This window comes from Myotis davidii, unplaced genomic scaffold (assembly GCF_000327345.1).
Source record: "Myotis davidii unplaced genomic scaffold, ASM32734v1 scaffold44, whole genome shotgun sequence".
Classification (NCBI taxonomy): Eukaryota; Metazoa; Chordata; class Mammalia; order Chiroptera; family Vespertilionidae; genus Myotis; species Myotis davidii.
The window spans coordinates 3,347,627-3,364,421 of NW_006299705.1; the positions used below are offsets into that span (position 1 = coordinate 3,347,627).

The window sequence follows — 16,795 nt, forward strand, 5'->3', positions numbered from 1 at the left end:
TAACTTGTTGACATTTCAGGGGGAGAGGACAAGGGGCTCTCGCATGCCACCATTCCTGTGACGTCACTCTTCCCCATTCATTGTTTAAAAGCAGTTGTTGCCGAAACTGGTTTGGCTCAGTGGATAGAGCATCAGCCTGCGGACTGAAAGGTCCCAGGTTCGATTCCGGTCAAGGGCATGTACCTTGGTTGCGGGCACATCCCCAGTAAGAGATGTGCAGGAGGCAGCTGATCCATGTTTCTCTATCATCGATGTTTCCAACTCTCTATCCCTCTCCCTTCCTCTCTGTAAAAAATTAATAAAATATATTTTTAAAAGCAGTTGTTTGAGAAGTTAATTTTTGAAACGTTGACATTTCTGCTAGGTCACAGATCACTTTTTTTATCTTAATGGCCTAGAAGAAATGTGATTTTTACATGGTAGCAGAAATGATTTTAAAAGTGCATTTTGTGACTGTTGTCTTATGTGTACACAGGTAAAGGCTGGAAGGTTTCATGTCGAATTACGTTTTAAATTTCTTTTGGAACATCTGCCTTATGTTTGTAACACTAGAAGTCATTTTCCTGGCAGAATCTTCTGCCTAGAGGTTTATATTAACTTCTTCCTGGATCTTTCCTCTCCAAAGGAAAAGGTTTCTATAATAATTCATTGCAATTCTGGCCTACTAGAGAATTTTAATTATGTCCTATAATTTGACTTTTCCCCGATCAGTACTTAAGAGATTTCTTTGGAAGATGGCAGTTGCTAGAAAGATAGACCAAATGTAGGTGCCTTTTCTGTAACTTCTTTTCCTAATAGTTTAGAACCGGGGGGAAAACACTTCTGTGCCTGCTTCCTCATCGGTGGCCAGTGTATCATTATGCCAGCAAGTTTTCTAAAAGTGTTCTAAAAGCACTTTTTGCAAAAGTGCTTATTTTGAGGAATATTTTCAAATGTGTTGTCCAACATTTTTTGTCACATATTTTTCAGCACTTAGTATGATCACTTATCACTATGGTTAGTACTGTTTTTGTGACCTGCTAAGCCGGCCACCATTGGTTAATGTCATTATCATATCCACGCATCATTGTGCTGATGTCCAAGTCTGCAGCATGCTCCTGGGGTGTCTTGTAGAAGCTTAAATTGATGTCCTGAAGTGGACCCCTGGGGCATTACTGTTAAGCAGCTTGTAAAGAACTGGTGTACTGCCGAAACCAGTTTGGCTCAGTGGATAGAGCGTCGGCCTGCGGACTGAAAGGTCCCAGGTTCGATTCCGGTCAAGGGCATGTACCTGGGTTGCGGACTCATCCCCAGTGGGAAATGTGCAGGAGGCAGCTGATCGATGTTTCTCTTTCATCGATGTTTCTAACTATCTCTCTCCCTTCCTCTCTGTAAAAAATCAATAAAATCTATTTTAAAAAAAAGAACTGGTGTACTAAGTTCCTTTCTGGTGTTGTCAGTGTTCTACAGACGTTATGTAGAACTGCACTGTGGCTGGCAGTGTGTTTGCCATCGTTTTAAAGATAGCGTGAACAGTTTGGTAAACAAAGACAGAAGAGCAGCTTCTTCCTTATCATTGCCAGTGGTCTGCTAATGTTGGTGTAATATGTTCTAGGACAGTTTTTCTCAGTTATTCAGTTACTGATCATGGAGTTTCCGTTACTGTTACTTATCCTGGAGCAGGTGCCTATTGAGCCTGTCATTCACCAGATCTGACGTTACGTAGGATCTCTTAAAGCAGTATTTACTTGATAAACAGCGTTCCCTGGGAGAATCTCCTTTACTTTTCTCAGCTCTAAACTTAATGTCTGGCTGCTTCTTGATATGGCATGCAGATGTCTCAATTGTATCTGAATTGTTTTTAATCAAACCTTTTTCCTATGATGGTTGAGAATGCAGTCGGTTACCCAAATGAGACTGATATCCTGCTCTGTTGGGCAAGACACACTTGGAGGCTGGGCAGCAGAGCCCTTTAGTAAGCACGGTGGATTTGCCCTTGCTGCATAATTAGAAGCAATGCTGGGAATGAACATTTATGCCTTCAACCTTTATATTCTGGTTACAGATATAACAGTATTGCTGGTATAAGGCATTGTTGTTATCTGATAAAAAAGAATTAAACAGATCAGAAGTTCTGACTATAGACCAGGAGCCAGGCAGGCAGAGCCTCCCCCGGTACCCAGGCACTGCCTTCCTCTTACCCCAGCCTGTGGGCCTTACTTGATCTACAGAGTTAGCTCTTGGCCCTGCAAACGTGTCTCTGTCCCTGCCTTTTAGATTGGGATCTAACTGCTCATCATGACCCCCTGGCTTCCTGTTTGTATCTGCCTGCCCCTTCCTTACCTTTCTACTTTACTTCTGACCCCAGGCTCCTTGCCTGCCACTCATTGTACCTTTTGTCAGTTCAGCTGGGTGACCTGAGTCCAGACACCAGTGAATGTTAGCACAGCAGCCTCACAGGAAATCCTCAATCTTTGCCTAACGTAGAGACCTCAGGGATGGGTGGCCTCACTCTTTTTTCAAAGAAATGCTTTTTTAGTTTCTTATTTAAAATATGCTCATTGGGGAAATATTAGAAAATTTTAAAAGAATATTAAAGGAAAAGCCAAAGTACCCATTGTTTCAACACCAATTGAAAACCACTGTGTGTGATGGGGTATCTTTGGACTTAGAATGTATATATGGCATGTTTTCCTTTTGTGGCTTCATTTGGAATGTTTTACAGTCTGTGCCATCAAAAGGAGCCAGTTCAAGAAGTGAGAACCTTGCTAATACTATGGATTTTTTTTAATACTATGGATTTTTAACTGTCTGGAGGCTGTTTATACCTGTAGAAGAACACTTTTGCATGCTGTTTATTTATCAGTATGTCGATAAACTATTAAATGTTGAAACCTGCATTGTAAAATTTAATTCCTTTAAACAATTAAATTTAGTAGACCTGATTTTTTTGAACACTTCACATACCTGAAAGTACAGGTGAAATGCCCAGATACATAATTACAGACTTACCACACTTCAACCTATTCTAAAAGACCCACTCTACAACTTTCACTCATTTCATTATACACTAATTTTGACTTATCCGAGGACTATAACATTTTGATACCTACCAAGAGTTGACATGCTCTTATGGGCACCAGTCACAAAGAAAACCCTATGAACTTGCCCAGGTTACAGAACATGGTGCCAGTTTGAGTTCCCAGGTGAGTCAGACCCTGGCTACAGTCATCGGGCTGAACTTGATTTGTGAAATCAATCACACTTTTTTTCTTTACTTTTCAGTATATGGCTTTCAGGTAGGTTCTTAACCCTCCCCCCTTTCCCCCCATTCTCTGTCACCCAGAAATGATTTACTTCCATGCCTTGTTTGGCCAGTGTTACAGAACCCATTGTCCTGTCATAATGATGCATTGGCCTGATCTGTTAACGTTATTAAAAGCTTATGTATGCCTTTTGAATATTTTCTCAAAATTAGCTGGGCTTTCTAGAGGTTTCTCCCGGAGGAGATGAGGGATGGACTCTACCTGATGCAGTTTGGGTCATTTGGCTAATCTCAGGTCATGTTTCTGGATCCTTTCTCTGCTTCACCATCAGTGCCAAGCCCTCTTTCCACCTGGCTATTTTTGTCACCACCTGTGCTCCTCAGTCCTTATTTGGGACACTTCCATGGTTTTATAGGACTGTTAGGCTTACTCAGAGTTCTCGGTACTTACTCTTTTTATAGCATATATGCAGTATATACCGTATAGAAACAAATATATATATCTATACTCTGTAGACAGAAAGAAGCACCCATATTTTAATAACACTTTACAACTTGTTAAAATCAATGTAAGTGATCATGTGTGTCTTATTTTATCTATTGCAACTTCCTTTTTGTATACTTCATACCATTCTCTTTTGATTGTTTTTGAACTGGCCTTTCATAGACTTCACCAACATGCATGTTTTCTTTTCCGATGGACCACACTGGTCCAGCCTGGTCACCCTTTGTCCTTGGAGCACTGTCCCTGACATTCCTTGCAATATCCTTGCTTTGTGCTCACAACGGGCTGTTCCTGTCCTGTCCTGATTATTCCTGCTTTATGACATGGAGTCAACTATCCTCCAAGGAATCCTTTGCAAGTCGTGTATCCAAAATGATTTTTCTGGTGGAATTGATTAGGGTTCTGGATTCTGCTCTTTTTACTACATAAAGTTTATTTGACCATTAAGAGTCTACTCCACAGACGGCAACAAGCTGAAGATGTGTGTCTCCCCTCTGTGTAAGGACACTGCTCCTGCTGCAGACTGGAGAGCTGCTGTCCCCGCAGTGTTTTCAAATGCAGCGACGATGCCCAAATGGCGCATTCGGGGCTTGCATATCTGAAACTGGCTGTGGCAGACTCACTTCTGGTTGGCCAGTTCCTAAATACCCTACTGCTCTGTGAAGGAGGGCTCCTCTACCCACTCTCACAATGCCAAGTAGCTGCCTTGATTAGCAGGTGGCCTTTGAACCCGTTCCTCAGGCTAATGCTATTGTATAACTCCCCTGCCTTCTATCCCCTTCCCTTAAGACCCTTTCCTAATAAGAAACTGACGGTTACCTTTTGCCAGATTGATTGCATCTCTGGCAGGGGACATATTTGCATGTATAAATAAGCTTCCTAAAGATAGTGCCTTAACCCAAAGGATAGACTGCTCTCAGGAGGGATAGGGATAGGCGGCAGTGTTAGGGATTAGGGTGTGGAGGGCAGTTGCACCTTCCCTATCTTTCAAGTCACTTCCTGTTCATACTTCTCTTCATGCTTTGCACCGTCTCTTCTCTTTCTATCTCGCGTTAGTACGGTGGCTGTCTGTCTGTCCTGCTAAATGCCAAGCTCGGTGAGGCTGTGAAGCATGTTTCTACCCAACACAGCACATACACCACTGACTCCCACTGAAGCCTCTGCGTCTGTATCTTTAATTTTCCGGTTGGTTTAGCTGATTTCCCCACGATGAGTCTGCCTCCAGATTTCTTCGATTTTTTTTTTTTTTTACTGAACATTGGATTTTGACATGATACTGGCAGTGATGTATGTGACTAAGATGGGAAAATAATTTGGTTCAGTAGATAAAGCCATTTCAAACATGGAGTCAGTGAGGGGAAATAGTCAAAGGTTCTTAGTGTTGAGAGTGGGGAGACCACTGTGGTGGGTTATTAAGTGTATAGGAAGGACATTTATTTAACGGGATAATAGTAATAATAAAGACAAAGGCTAACGCTTACTGAGCTTTTCATGATATGCCTGGCCGTGTTCAAGGTGCTTTACAGGTGTAATCTCATTTAATCCTTCTCACATACCTATGAGTACATACTGTTATTAATCCCATTTTATAACCCAGGCAACTAAATGGTCACACAGCTAGTAACTGGCAGAGTCGAGACTGCAAGCCAGGCTGTGACACCAGAACCTGCACTGTTGCTGACTCAGCCTGTCATTGGCTTCAGAGGGGAGTGGAGTGTTTCCTACTGCGAAGAAAATAAAAAGGGCAGTGGTATCAGACTGGAACTTCAGCAAGGGTCTCTAAACTGTTATATTTAGGATTAGAGGCCCAGTGCACAACATCCGTGCACTGGTGGGGGATCCCTCAGCCTGGTCTGCGCCCTCTCGCAGTCTGGGACCCCTTAGCACTGCTGAGGAGGCGGGAGAGGCTCCCACCACCTCTGCTGTGCTCACCAGCCATGAGCCTCACCCTGTAGGAGCGCACTGACTACCAGGGGGGCAGCTCTGCATTGAGCATCTGCCCGCTGGTGGTCAGTGCATGTCATAGCAACCAGTCGTTCTGCTGTTCAGTCAATTTGCATATTAGGGTTTTATTATATAGGATAGTTTTTAATGAAGACTCACTCATGAAACTTAGAACTGGGAGGACCTTGGGAAGTTATTTTAGTCCAGATCCTTCACTTCCTAAATGAGGGGCTGAAAGCTTGGGCTCTGTGATTTGCTGAGTCTCGCACATCTAGGTATTGCCAGTCTCGGGGCCAGGATCCCGGGCTTCTGATCCCAGTCCTATGCTCTTTCAAGTCAGCCATGAGGCTTTCATTTACAAACATCTCACATATTATGGCATAAAATGAAGTGCACATGACGTGATCCAGAAAAGCTGAAATAAATTCAGCTCTTGCCTTTTAAGTTTGCATTTCATTACTATAAACCTTTTAATGTATACATTGAAGTACTAGAAAAAACCCTAATAGAACTTTTTAAAAAACCTTCCTGCTTCCTGGATTTAAACTGATATTATTTGTACCAAAAGGAGCACATGGGCCGGTGAGGCTTAGCCACCTTGGGAGCACTGCTCTGTTGCTGCCTCACTCAGCACACAAGTGCACTACCTTGTTGTAGGATAGGAGGATCGCTGTTTCACACCAAGTGTTTTCTTATACGTGGGAAGGGATGCTGACATTAACTCCACAGCTTTCTTTGGAATGCTCTCAACTTTTTGTGTTGGCTGTTAGGCACTAAAGGTACTTAATAAGTTCAGTGTTGAAGGTTACAAGAAGTTGGTGCTTTTATATTGGATGGTTTGTGTGTGTGTGTGTGTGTGTGTGTGTGTGTGTGTGTGTGTGTGTGTGTGTTTAAGATTAAGACTCTGAATTTCCTGTATGCTTCAGGTAGTGAATGGCTCATCTGAATGTGAATGCTTGGGAAGGGGCCAGCTGCTGTTGCCGATTCTTCTCAGCCTGGGAACAGTGTCTAAGTACAAGTTTCCTAGTAAACGTTGCCCCTTTGAGTAATCAGCTTGAGAACACCTCCCATACAGAGATTTGGTATAAAACCTCCACACTGTGAAAAGCAGTCTTTTTAAAGAATAGTTTAAACCTCAACATTAGAGACAGTGTTGAAAACTGAAGCCAGATAAAATATATACATTAACATTTTTAATAACTTTCTTTGGTGAAAGTATGTATATGCAAATGAGATTTCTACCTAATCCGTACTAGTTTAAGAAAATCTGATTTTAAACAAATTTAAAAGTGAAGATTCTTCCATCTGAAAGTGGTAATTTCTCAGCACCACCTAGTGGTAATTTTTAACTAAACCAGAATATTTGCTGAGTGTGAGATTTATATTAGTATTACAGTGTTCAGTGGAGAAGTAAAGAGTATAACTGGAAACAGTCCTAATACCTTTATTGCCACAGAAGAAAATGGACACTTTTGTTTAGTAAATTGTTTAGTTCATTTTACCAATAAACCTATGTTTTGTGGGAATCTACTAGTAAATACCTTTATTTTAGGGACATCATAGTAGAGAAAAATATTTTTTATATATAGTAGATATTCCATAACTAGTATTAAATGAATGACTGGATAAACAAAGGAGATAATGTGAAAAAACAGTCATGTCAAGATCACTGAGCATAGTTTTATTATTCCCTTTCCAAACTGATATGAAATTACTAATGTAGTAATTTTAAAAAGTAATAATTTGCCATCAGAAAGAATGCCATCCACCGACCAGGAACTTACCGCCCTATGAAAGCAAACAGATAGGATCGGATTGATGGAGAAACAAAGAATGAGAAGACCATAGCCCCCAGAAATCACGGAGGATGCAGCAGAGCTAGGAGCTGTTGTGGAGAAAAGGAGACCCTCAAAGCCAGGGTTGCGAACAATAAAAATACATCCTGCATATCAGATATTTACATTATGATTCATAACAGTAGCAAAATTACAGTTATGAAGTAGCAACAAAAATAATTTTATGGTTGGGGGTCACCACAACATGAGGAACTGTGTTAAAGGGTCGCGGCATTAGGAAGGTTGAGAACCACTGGCTTAGACCAAAGCGGCAAGTGCAGATGCTGATGGCACCCTCCTGGCATCAGCCCCATGATCTTCCTAAGGGTGGCTTTTGTTGTGAGGACCTGTGATCAGCAGTGACAAATAGCAAATCTTAAAAGTCCAAGATGAGCCCAGATCAGGAAATGCCAGACATTTGAGGGAAACCAACACTACGAAAGAGGCATTAGATTCAATGAACAGAATCAACACCCAATGAACAAATGAAAATATTAAAATATGTGCAATTACCCTGGCTGGAGTGGCTCAGTTGGTTGAACCAAAAGGTTGCCTGTTCGATTCACAGTCAGGGCATGTACCTGGGTTGTGTGTTTGATCCCTGGTCAGGGCATATACAAAGGGCAACCAATAGATGTTTCTCTCTCACATTGATATTTCTCTCTCTCTCTCTCTCTCTCTCTCTCCCATCCTCTCTATAAGCATGTACTCAGGTGAGGATAAAAAATAACTAAATGAATAAATAAATGGTTAAAAATAATAAAATATGTGCAACTAGTGATTTATTCAATTTATATATTTGGTTAATATTGAGCACTTATATATAACAAAACCAAAGGTAAAGCTAAGAAAGGAAAATTGGACAGATGAAATTAGGAAAACACTAATAGAATGTATACTTATCTAAATTTTTGGTACATAATCTATATAATAAAAGCTTAAACGACCATTATGGCAGAACGACCAGAACGACCAGTCGCTATGAAGCGCACTGACCACCAAGGGGCAGACGCTCAATGCAGAGCTGCCCCCTGGTGGTCAGTGCACTCCCACAGAGGGAGGGCTGCTCAGCCAGAAGCCAGGCTCTCCCGCTTCCGTGGCAGTGCTAAGGAGCAGCAAGCAGAGCGGTAAGGAGTAGTGAGCAGGCGGGTGTAAGAAGTGAGGGGTCCCGGACTGCAAGAGGGCACAGGCCAGGCTGAGGGGATACCCCCACACACACTAGTACATGAATTTCGTGTACCGGGCCTCTAATATGAAAATAAAAGCTTGTGTGTAAAATTCTAGATGATCTCAACATTACATAGGTGGGGGAGTAGAAGTGGAAATATATTAAAGGATAATAAATATTCATTAGCTTAGTATTTTATACAAGAATATAAGTTTAACATCTGTTAAAACTTTGGCAGAATGCTAATGTAAGTAATACAATATATAACACATTACTTGAGGCCCTGGCTGGGTAGCTCAATTGGTTAGAGTGTCATGCTGATAGGCCAAAGTTGTAGGTTCAATCCCAGGTTAGGGCACATACAAGAATGAACCAATGGATGTATGAATGGGTGGAACCAACAAATCTATGTTTTTCTCTCTTTGTCTATCTCAAATCAATAATTTTTAAAAATAACACATTACTTGAAATAATTTGTGTTAAAAGACATTTTATAAGTGTCTCCTACTTAAATTTTACTGTCACATTTTCAACATTTCTCCCATTGAATTATTTTTATGGTTTTCTTTGTAGATGAGTTCAGGTATATTTTGTAATGTAGTTATAAAAAGGGAAGAGGAAAAATCAAGTACTGTGAAAGGAATTGTAGTGATACAATAATACATTTTTATTGTTTATGGAAAATACTCATAAGGTCTGTATGGCTTGATTTTATTTTCTTCAAATTCTTTTGCAGCTTTACCATACCTACCTGTTTAATTCTGTTGATTTTTTTTATTTCCTGTTACTAGAAAGGAACAAATGAAGAGGTTAATATTTCATTTGTTCCACATGATACGAGTTTCCTTTTAACTGGAATCTTTTCCCCATGTAATAATGAGTTGAGAAGCTCATAAAATATTATGGTTTTGAAACTTTCAGCATACAAGTTTTAATTATAGTGACTTGTTTAGCATCAACCGTGGGTCGTAAAGTCTTTCGAGGCTGTGCAAATAGCTTCATATCCCTGATAATCTCTAAAGATCTAGACTTTAATAGGAATGTATCCTGTCTGTCTATGAAATATGAATACATAATGCCTATTTTACATTGAAGATTGCTCGGAGTCTAGTATGCTTTTCCTCTGTGGATAAGATACGAATATCATGTTGGAATTTAATATTCACATTTCCATATGGTTAAAATGTCATTTGTTCTTTGTATTTTGGTTGTGGCTTTGAAGGAAAAGTGGGGAAACCAGAGAAAAGTAAATGCCTCAAAACAACCCTAAAAATTCATTAATTGGTATTTCCTGAAGAAATAGAAACGGCCAATACATATGTGCGTGAAAAAATGTTTATACTCACAACTCATGAAAGGAAATGGAGACTTGAATAATGGTTTATTACTTGTGTTTCTTATTCTGCTATACGTGGATGATAGTCAGTTTAGCCTATGGAAGTGCTGTGTACTACAGAAGACCAGTTTATGGGTTTTATACTGGGGTTCTGATTTCAGTCCCACCAGGGACTTTGTGACTTCGCGGCTCAGTTTCCTCATCATATAAAATGAATGGATTAGATGAGACAATCTCTAATGTCTTTCTCAACTCAAAAAGCCTTTCAGACTTAAGCAATTTCTAACTCTTAAGATTTATAATAAAGTTTCTGATAATTTTATGTTTTCTCTTTCAGTTTATATCTGTTCAAACTAGGAATAGCACCCCAGATCCAGGACTTGTTGGGCAAAGTGGACTTCACAGGTACTACTGTGTATCTTCATTATTTTTTACAATGTCTAAGAAAATGGACCGTACCTTTTTTTCCATTGTGATAGTATTGACTTCCTTTATTCCTCTATGTGGGGCAAGGAAAGAAGCATTATTTTGTACTCAACCAGTTCCTTTCCCCCATGTTTGGCAAATGAGAAGCTAAGGCTGGCTTCATCCTAAGGTTCTTATTTAGAAATGGCCCCACCTTCTTGATAAAGACATTTCTTTCTTTTTTTAATAATGACATGCACTTTCATATTTTCTTTAATCAGAAGAATAAGCTCCACGTATCTGGGAAGGGGTCCGTAGGATGAAAGCATTTCTTGATATGAATATACTCCTTCCTGCCTCCATCTCTGTGACTCTCTAATTTGTTGTTCTTCTTTTTCAGAGGAGGAAATCAGTAATATGAGAAAGGAACTCGAGAAATATGGAATACAGATGCCATCTTTCAGCAAAATAGGGGGTATTCTGGCTAATGAACTGTCTGTGGATGAAGCTGCATGTAAGACTTTAAAATCTGGGCCTGCCATTCACATCAGACTGACCTATACTTTGTTGGTTTTGGTTACAAGAAACAGAATTTTTAGACGATACTTTAAACCTCTCTGAAAGCTTTTATTATATGTATTGTAGATGGTAAATTTGAGCATATCAGAATATAGATAATTGATTTGGGACTTTAAACAGCCGCTTGTGCAATGTGGATTAAGGGGTTCTGGAGATATCTTCCTTCTTCAAAATATTTCTTTACTCTCTCTGTCCTTAGATTTTAGTGGCAGGGCACATTGCTGCATTGTCCTTTAGTGTTGCAAGTTAAGTTGCAGGCATCTCTTGGAATCAACCTGCTACTTTAAAAGTGTCCATGTGACCCTTCGAACCCCCACATGGTTGTCATAGCACTTGGTTCACTTGAGTCACTCAGTGCAGGTTGAATGAATGAATGGGGATTATGTAACAGAGGCTGAGGCAGGACCGGAGACAGATGGGCAGGTGGAGAGCCTTGCAGAGGGGTGCTCTGTGATGCGTCTGAGGCCTCGTTGTTGGTATGTTTACTGGGAGCCAACGAAGAAAGTAAACCAACTTTAGTGTTTGCAGTGTCAGTGCAACTGTCCATGTTATCTTTTGCTGGTAAAAATCTTTTTTTTTTCTCTCTCTTTTCAGTGCATGCTGCTGTTATCGCTATAAATGAAGCTATTGAAAAAGGAATAGCAGAGCAGACCATTATAACACTAAGAAACCCAAATGCAGTTTTAACTTTAGTGGATGAGAACCTTGCACAAGAATATCAGAAGGAACTCTGGGCAGCCAAAAAGGGAAAAGAAGAAAATGCAAAACTGAAGGTATTTAATTAGGTTCTCAGTAATAAATATGGTTATGAGTAGCTAGTTTGAAAAAGGGGGATATTTTTAATTCAACTGGCTGTGGTCTCTGTAGCCACAGGCAACTGGTTTGGGAGAAGGGTAAGGGCAAAAAAAGATCTTGCACTATGGAGAGAAATTGGGTTTCCTTTTGTGATGAATATTGTAAGTTGCAAGGTTTTTAAGGTTATGCCATAAACTTCCTACCTCTCTCAAAAGTGTGAAAGTAGCAGCTAAAGCTCTTTCCTCGTTAGCACCACCTGCAGACCTTGTGTTGGCTGAGTTACCTGTAGGTTTATTAGTATGAGTAGAGTTTAATAATTCAGTGTGGTGACGTTTAGAGAGGATGTTTTGAGTCCACTCTCTTTCTATTTTCCCAATATCCACCCTCATACTGGAGGAAGATGTTTTCTTCCTTAGCAAGGCAGCCTGCTCCTGTTCCGAACTCCGCACCCCACTTCCTGCCTGGCTTGTGTTACTGAAGACTTTGTCTGCACTCAGCTTCCACTTGCTCCCAACTCTCCTCTCCTTCGGCTCTTGCCATGTCAGCTTCAGCTCCATTACCAAAAATGTGGCTGTGGTTCCCTGCATCAATGAGTGTCTCTTCCTCCTCCCGCTAAGTGTGGGGATTGACATTGACACTGAGTCACTCCTGTCTCTGTTCTTCCTCAAGTAAGCTCATCCACTTGTTGAAGAAATCGCCCTCAGCTTCATAACAGGCCCTCTAATGCCCCTCCGGATAATTTCATCTCGGTCCCACCGGCCTTGCCGTTCACCATATCAGAAGGGCATTCATCTCTACCCTGCCCTTCTCCATATGTGCCCTTGCTGACTTCCCTTTGGAAGGACTTTCACACTGCTCCGGAATGCTTTCTGTGTCCCCTGTGTCCTACCCATCACTGCATTCTGTGGCCTTTTCTTGCCAGGCTTACATCCATGCACCTACCTCTAGTCTCATCACTCTTGCTTCAGCCCTGCCCCGACTGACCTGGCCTCAGAACTCCTGCAGCACCTTCCTCAGGCGTCTCCGTGCTTCCTGTCACTCTCCAAGCCAACCCTTCTCAAAGCTAGAGGTTGCAAAATTAATCTTTAGCTACAGATCTGGTGTCATTTCACCGGAAACCTCCCCTGATTCCCTACTGCCTACTGGGTTAAGTACAGGTCCTTTTCTTGTCCTTAAAAGGCCTCTAGGATACGCACTCTACCTCACCGTGTTTTGGGCTGGCCCTGGGCCCCCCCACCCCCAATTCTGTTTGCAGCCCAATGTGCCAGGCTTTCCCACGTTTTTCACCAAATCCTGCTGACTACATCCTGCTCCCCATTCTGCCTTTAACATGACTCTCTCCCTACAGCACTTCCTCATTTGCTGTCTCTTTTTTAAATTTTCTTTCCAACTACGCATGTACCTCTCCTATAGAATGTACTATGTATTCCATTGTACTATGTATATTCATTATTTGTGTTCTTGATTTTATTAGACTGAATCAAATGAAATTGCCTATATTTACCTGGTTTTGACATTCAGAAATGGTGATATCAAGGGGTCCAACATAAGGTTTACATTAGAAAATTGGGCCTTTGCAGAAACTCACAGGGTCTGTCCATCTTTGCAGTCCTTGCTGGGCATATCTAACCATAGTGCCCTGCACAGAGCAGGCGCTCTGAAATGCTGCTATTGCGTTCACGTGGATGTTAGTGAATGGTTTTTAACGCTCCTTGCATTTATTTTGGCTTTTGAATATCGAGCTTTGGAAAGATTTAGCCTCAGGAATCAGTGAAGACTTTGTTTTGCAGAATAACTGTATTTCAGAAGAAGAAAGAGATGCGTATGAAGAACTGCTGACACAAGCAGAAATCCAAGGCAATATCAATAAAGTCAACAGTAAGTAATGGATTCTACGAAGGAAATGGATACTTCTATAAGATATGAATATTCCTTGTCAGAGTCTCAGCAAAACTCTCAATTTGTACCCTTGTAAACCTGCCCTTGCATGATGAATAATCCGCTAAATGTCAATGTTGCTCTTAATTAAGGTGTATCATCTGACAGTTTCCTATGGAGCATTTTTTGTGATCTTGTCCCCAGTCCATGCAGAGTGGCTCAAGGTGTTTCCTCGTAGGTACAGTGTATGTCATATTCTGAACCTTTCCCTGATGGGTATAATACTGGAGGTTATTTAGTAAAATAGTATGACTTAAAGACTCTCATTCCTTGCCCATGATTATGTGATGGCATTCGATTGGATCTATAAAAGGTATTATTAACAGCTCTACTCTTTATTACTTCCCAGTTATTAGTCTACAGTTTGTAAGAATTCTTTTCTTACATCTTGTGTAGCTTTTATGCAAGTGAGTGAACTTGACAGACCAATGAAATTGCATAGTGACAGGCTTACAGCCATGTCCCTGAGACTCTGTGGAGTTGTACAGTTCGTTCTTGTTACTTGGTTCAGCTGTATGACCAGAAAACATGGGTAATTAAAATAAGCATATGCAAGTTTAGATACATTAATCTCTTTATTAGTCTTTCCCCCTTCGAATAAAATTTACTTTTACTTGAACCAGTAAGGAATTGTATTTGATATTTATTTCCCGTAGGTTAACCTAAATAATCCATATATATTACAAAATGAATACATGAAAGACCATTTCGCCCATTTAGTAAATCATGTGAAATGTCTGCCAAACCTAAATGTGGAGTATTTCCTAATCACAACAGTCCTAAACCTTTTCCTTGATTTAACATCCTCTATGAGCTTTGGAGGTTCTTTATCGCTCTTAACACCTTCAAAACAATGCAGACCTACCTGTAGGTGTAACCCAGACATTTGCTCCTAAGTTGCTGGTAGAGACTTCAAACAGTAATTAAAGAGGCCCAGAGAACCCTGATGTAAATATGTAGGAGTTAACAACTGAGTAGGTTTGAGAAGTTATCTCACACGTACACTGCTAAGAGCTCTAGGGTAACATTTTTTTAAGGGAATATCTTAACCTTGTGGGATGTGTATTTCTATTCTTTTATTCTTATTAAATATTGAGCATGTTGGTGATGATACATGAAGCACAATTTTAGGTTTCTTTCTGCTCTGTTTAAAAGCTGACAATTTCATTATGCTTGACATAAATGAATTGCAGGAAGAAATTAATATTGCCAGTAAGACATCTGAGGTCCATAAGCTTAGTTCCCATAGCCGTTTGCCATCCTTTATTTTGAAATGTTTATATCCACTAACATTGATTTATTTTTCATGTTAAATAAAATGCCTTATGTAAATGTTTTAATACTTTACTCCATGACAAATTTATACTTATTTTCCCCATTTTTAAATAAAAAGCCTGAGCTGATTTATACTGATATGATTTATAACCAGCTGAAATTATGAAGGGCATTGCAATGTTTGGTGGTTTTAAAGGTGCAGAACAGGATTATTCTGAAGTTTTTTATCTCTTCCCATCTGAAAATGTATAGTCCAGTAGAACTAAACGTAATCTTGGAAAAAAAACTCAAAAGCATGTTTTAGTCCGTGACATGACAATGAGACAATTGTATGCTTTAAAATATGTACGTTTACAGCTACTTGACAAGCTTTTCCCCAACCATTGAGGTTATGATATTAAAATGTTAAGGTGGTCCACATTCGTAGCAGCCATAGTTATGGCATAAGTGACCGCTTTGACGGTAATGCCACCAGCTCTGTCGTCAGCTTTGTTTGAACTGCAATTATTTAACTTTTGGGTTTGGCATTCCATTCATTACATGACCTATTTTGTTAAGGTCGGGGCTGGAAATTTTGTTAAATGCACCATGTAAAAGAGTGGTTAAGCTTACTTTATTTTCTTTTTAGAAGTACTGATGCATTAAGAGTGCTTTAAGGGTGTAATTTTTCCGGTAAATATTTTACCCTCCAGTTGTGTAAATTCATCTAATAGAGTTTTCAAAGGTGATGCAGGATCCCATCCAAAGTAATCAGAGACACAGTGGAAAGGTCTCAGATAACTTTAACGGAACAGCAGACATCACAACCAACCCCTGACCTTCCTTTCTGGAATTCTTTCACTTGTCATATTAATTCTAAGAATAGAAACAAGTGTTTGGGTTCTTAGGATCCTTTAGAATAAGTGTATGTTTTCTGGGATTGTGGCATGAAAGATTGCATTCGTTGTATTTCCTGCTTTTGAATGATGTCTCTTAGTTGAAAGGTTATTAAGGGTAGCTCCTTGAAAATTTAGTTAGAGAAGATAAATGGTTATCTGTTGGAAAGGGTTAAAATAATCTTAGTTGTATATTAGGGAAACAGACGAACCCTTGAAAAGCTCTAGAAATGTATGGGGTCTGTGTTTTTTCTACTACCCTGACGTCTTCTTTACGGGGCAAAATCCTGCCTGTTCTGTCTGCTCTGCTGTTGCCTGGTGGCTGAGTTCACTACTCATCCTTCCATTTGGTCAGCAATTCCTTTCTGTTTTCTGAAAATAACGCTGAGTCTACTGTTTCAAGCACCCTCAGTTTGGTCACTAAAATTCAGGTCTTGTAATCTGAACATTGCAGCTGGTAGAGACATCACAGAACTTACAATTCAGGCAGCTCATGTCCGCCAAGGCATTTCTGTGACCAGGGCCTTTTTATTTAGATTAACTGATACTAGCATAGACTTATTCAATCATATGGATTTTTATTGTAATATTTAAAAAAAAATACCTGAACTATTTTTTCTTAAGAATCACAATTCAGCTTGGCCAGAGTGGCTCATCTGGTTGAGTGTCATTCTGTGCACCGAAAGGTTGTTGGTTCGATTCCTGGTCAGGGCACATTCCTGGGTTACCGGTTGAGGCATTTGCAGAAGGCAACTGACCAATGATTGATTCATTCATTCATATTCTCTCTCTCTCTCTCTCTTTTTCTCTCTCTCCCTTACCCGATGATATTTTTTCCCAATTTTCAAAGAGAGTGGAAAGGAGTGGGCGGGGAGAGAGAGAAAAACTTCGATGTG

General features: G+C 40.2%; 1 protein-coding gene across 1 annotated transcript in view; it reads left to right on the forward strand.

The window, feature by feature from the left end:
- IQGAP2 (IQ motif containing GTPase activating protein 2) overlaps positions 1-16,795 on the forward strand; it is a 240,154-nt gene that overhangs the window by 104,031 nt on the left and 119,328 nt on the right. Inside the window, exons 7-10 of the mRNA XM_015571569.1 lie at positions 10,370-10,437; positions 10,838-10,951; positions 11,611-11,789; positions 13,602-13,689. Coding sequence (XP_015427055.1) covers positions 10,370-10,437; positions 10,838-10,951; positions 11,611-11,789; positions 13,602-13,689 — 449 coding nt within the window. The remainder of the gene's footprint in view (positions 1-10,369; positions 10,438-10,837; positions 10,952-11,610; positions 11,790-13,601; positions 13,690-16,795) is intronic.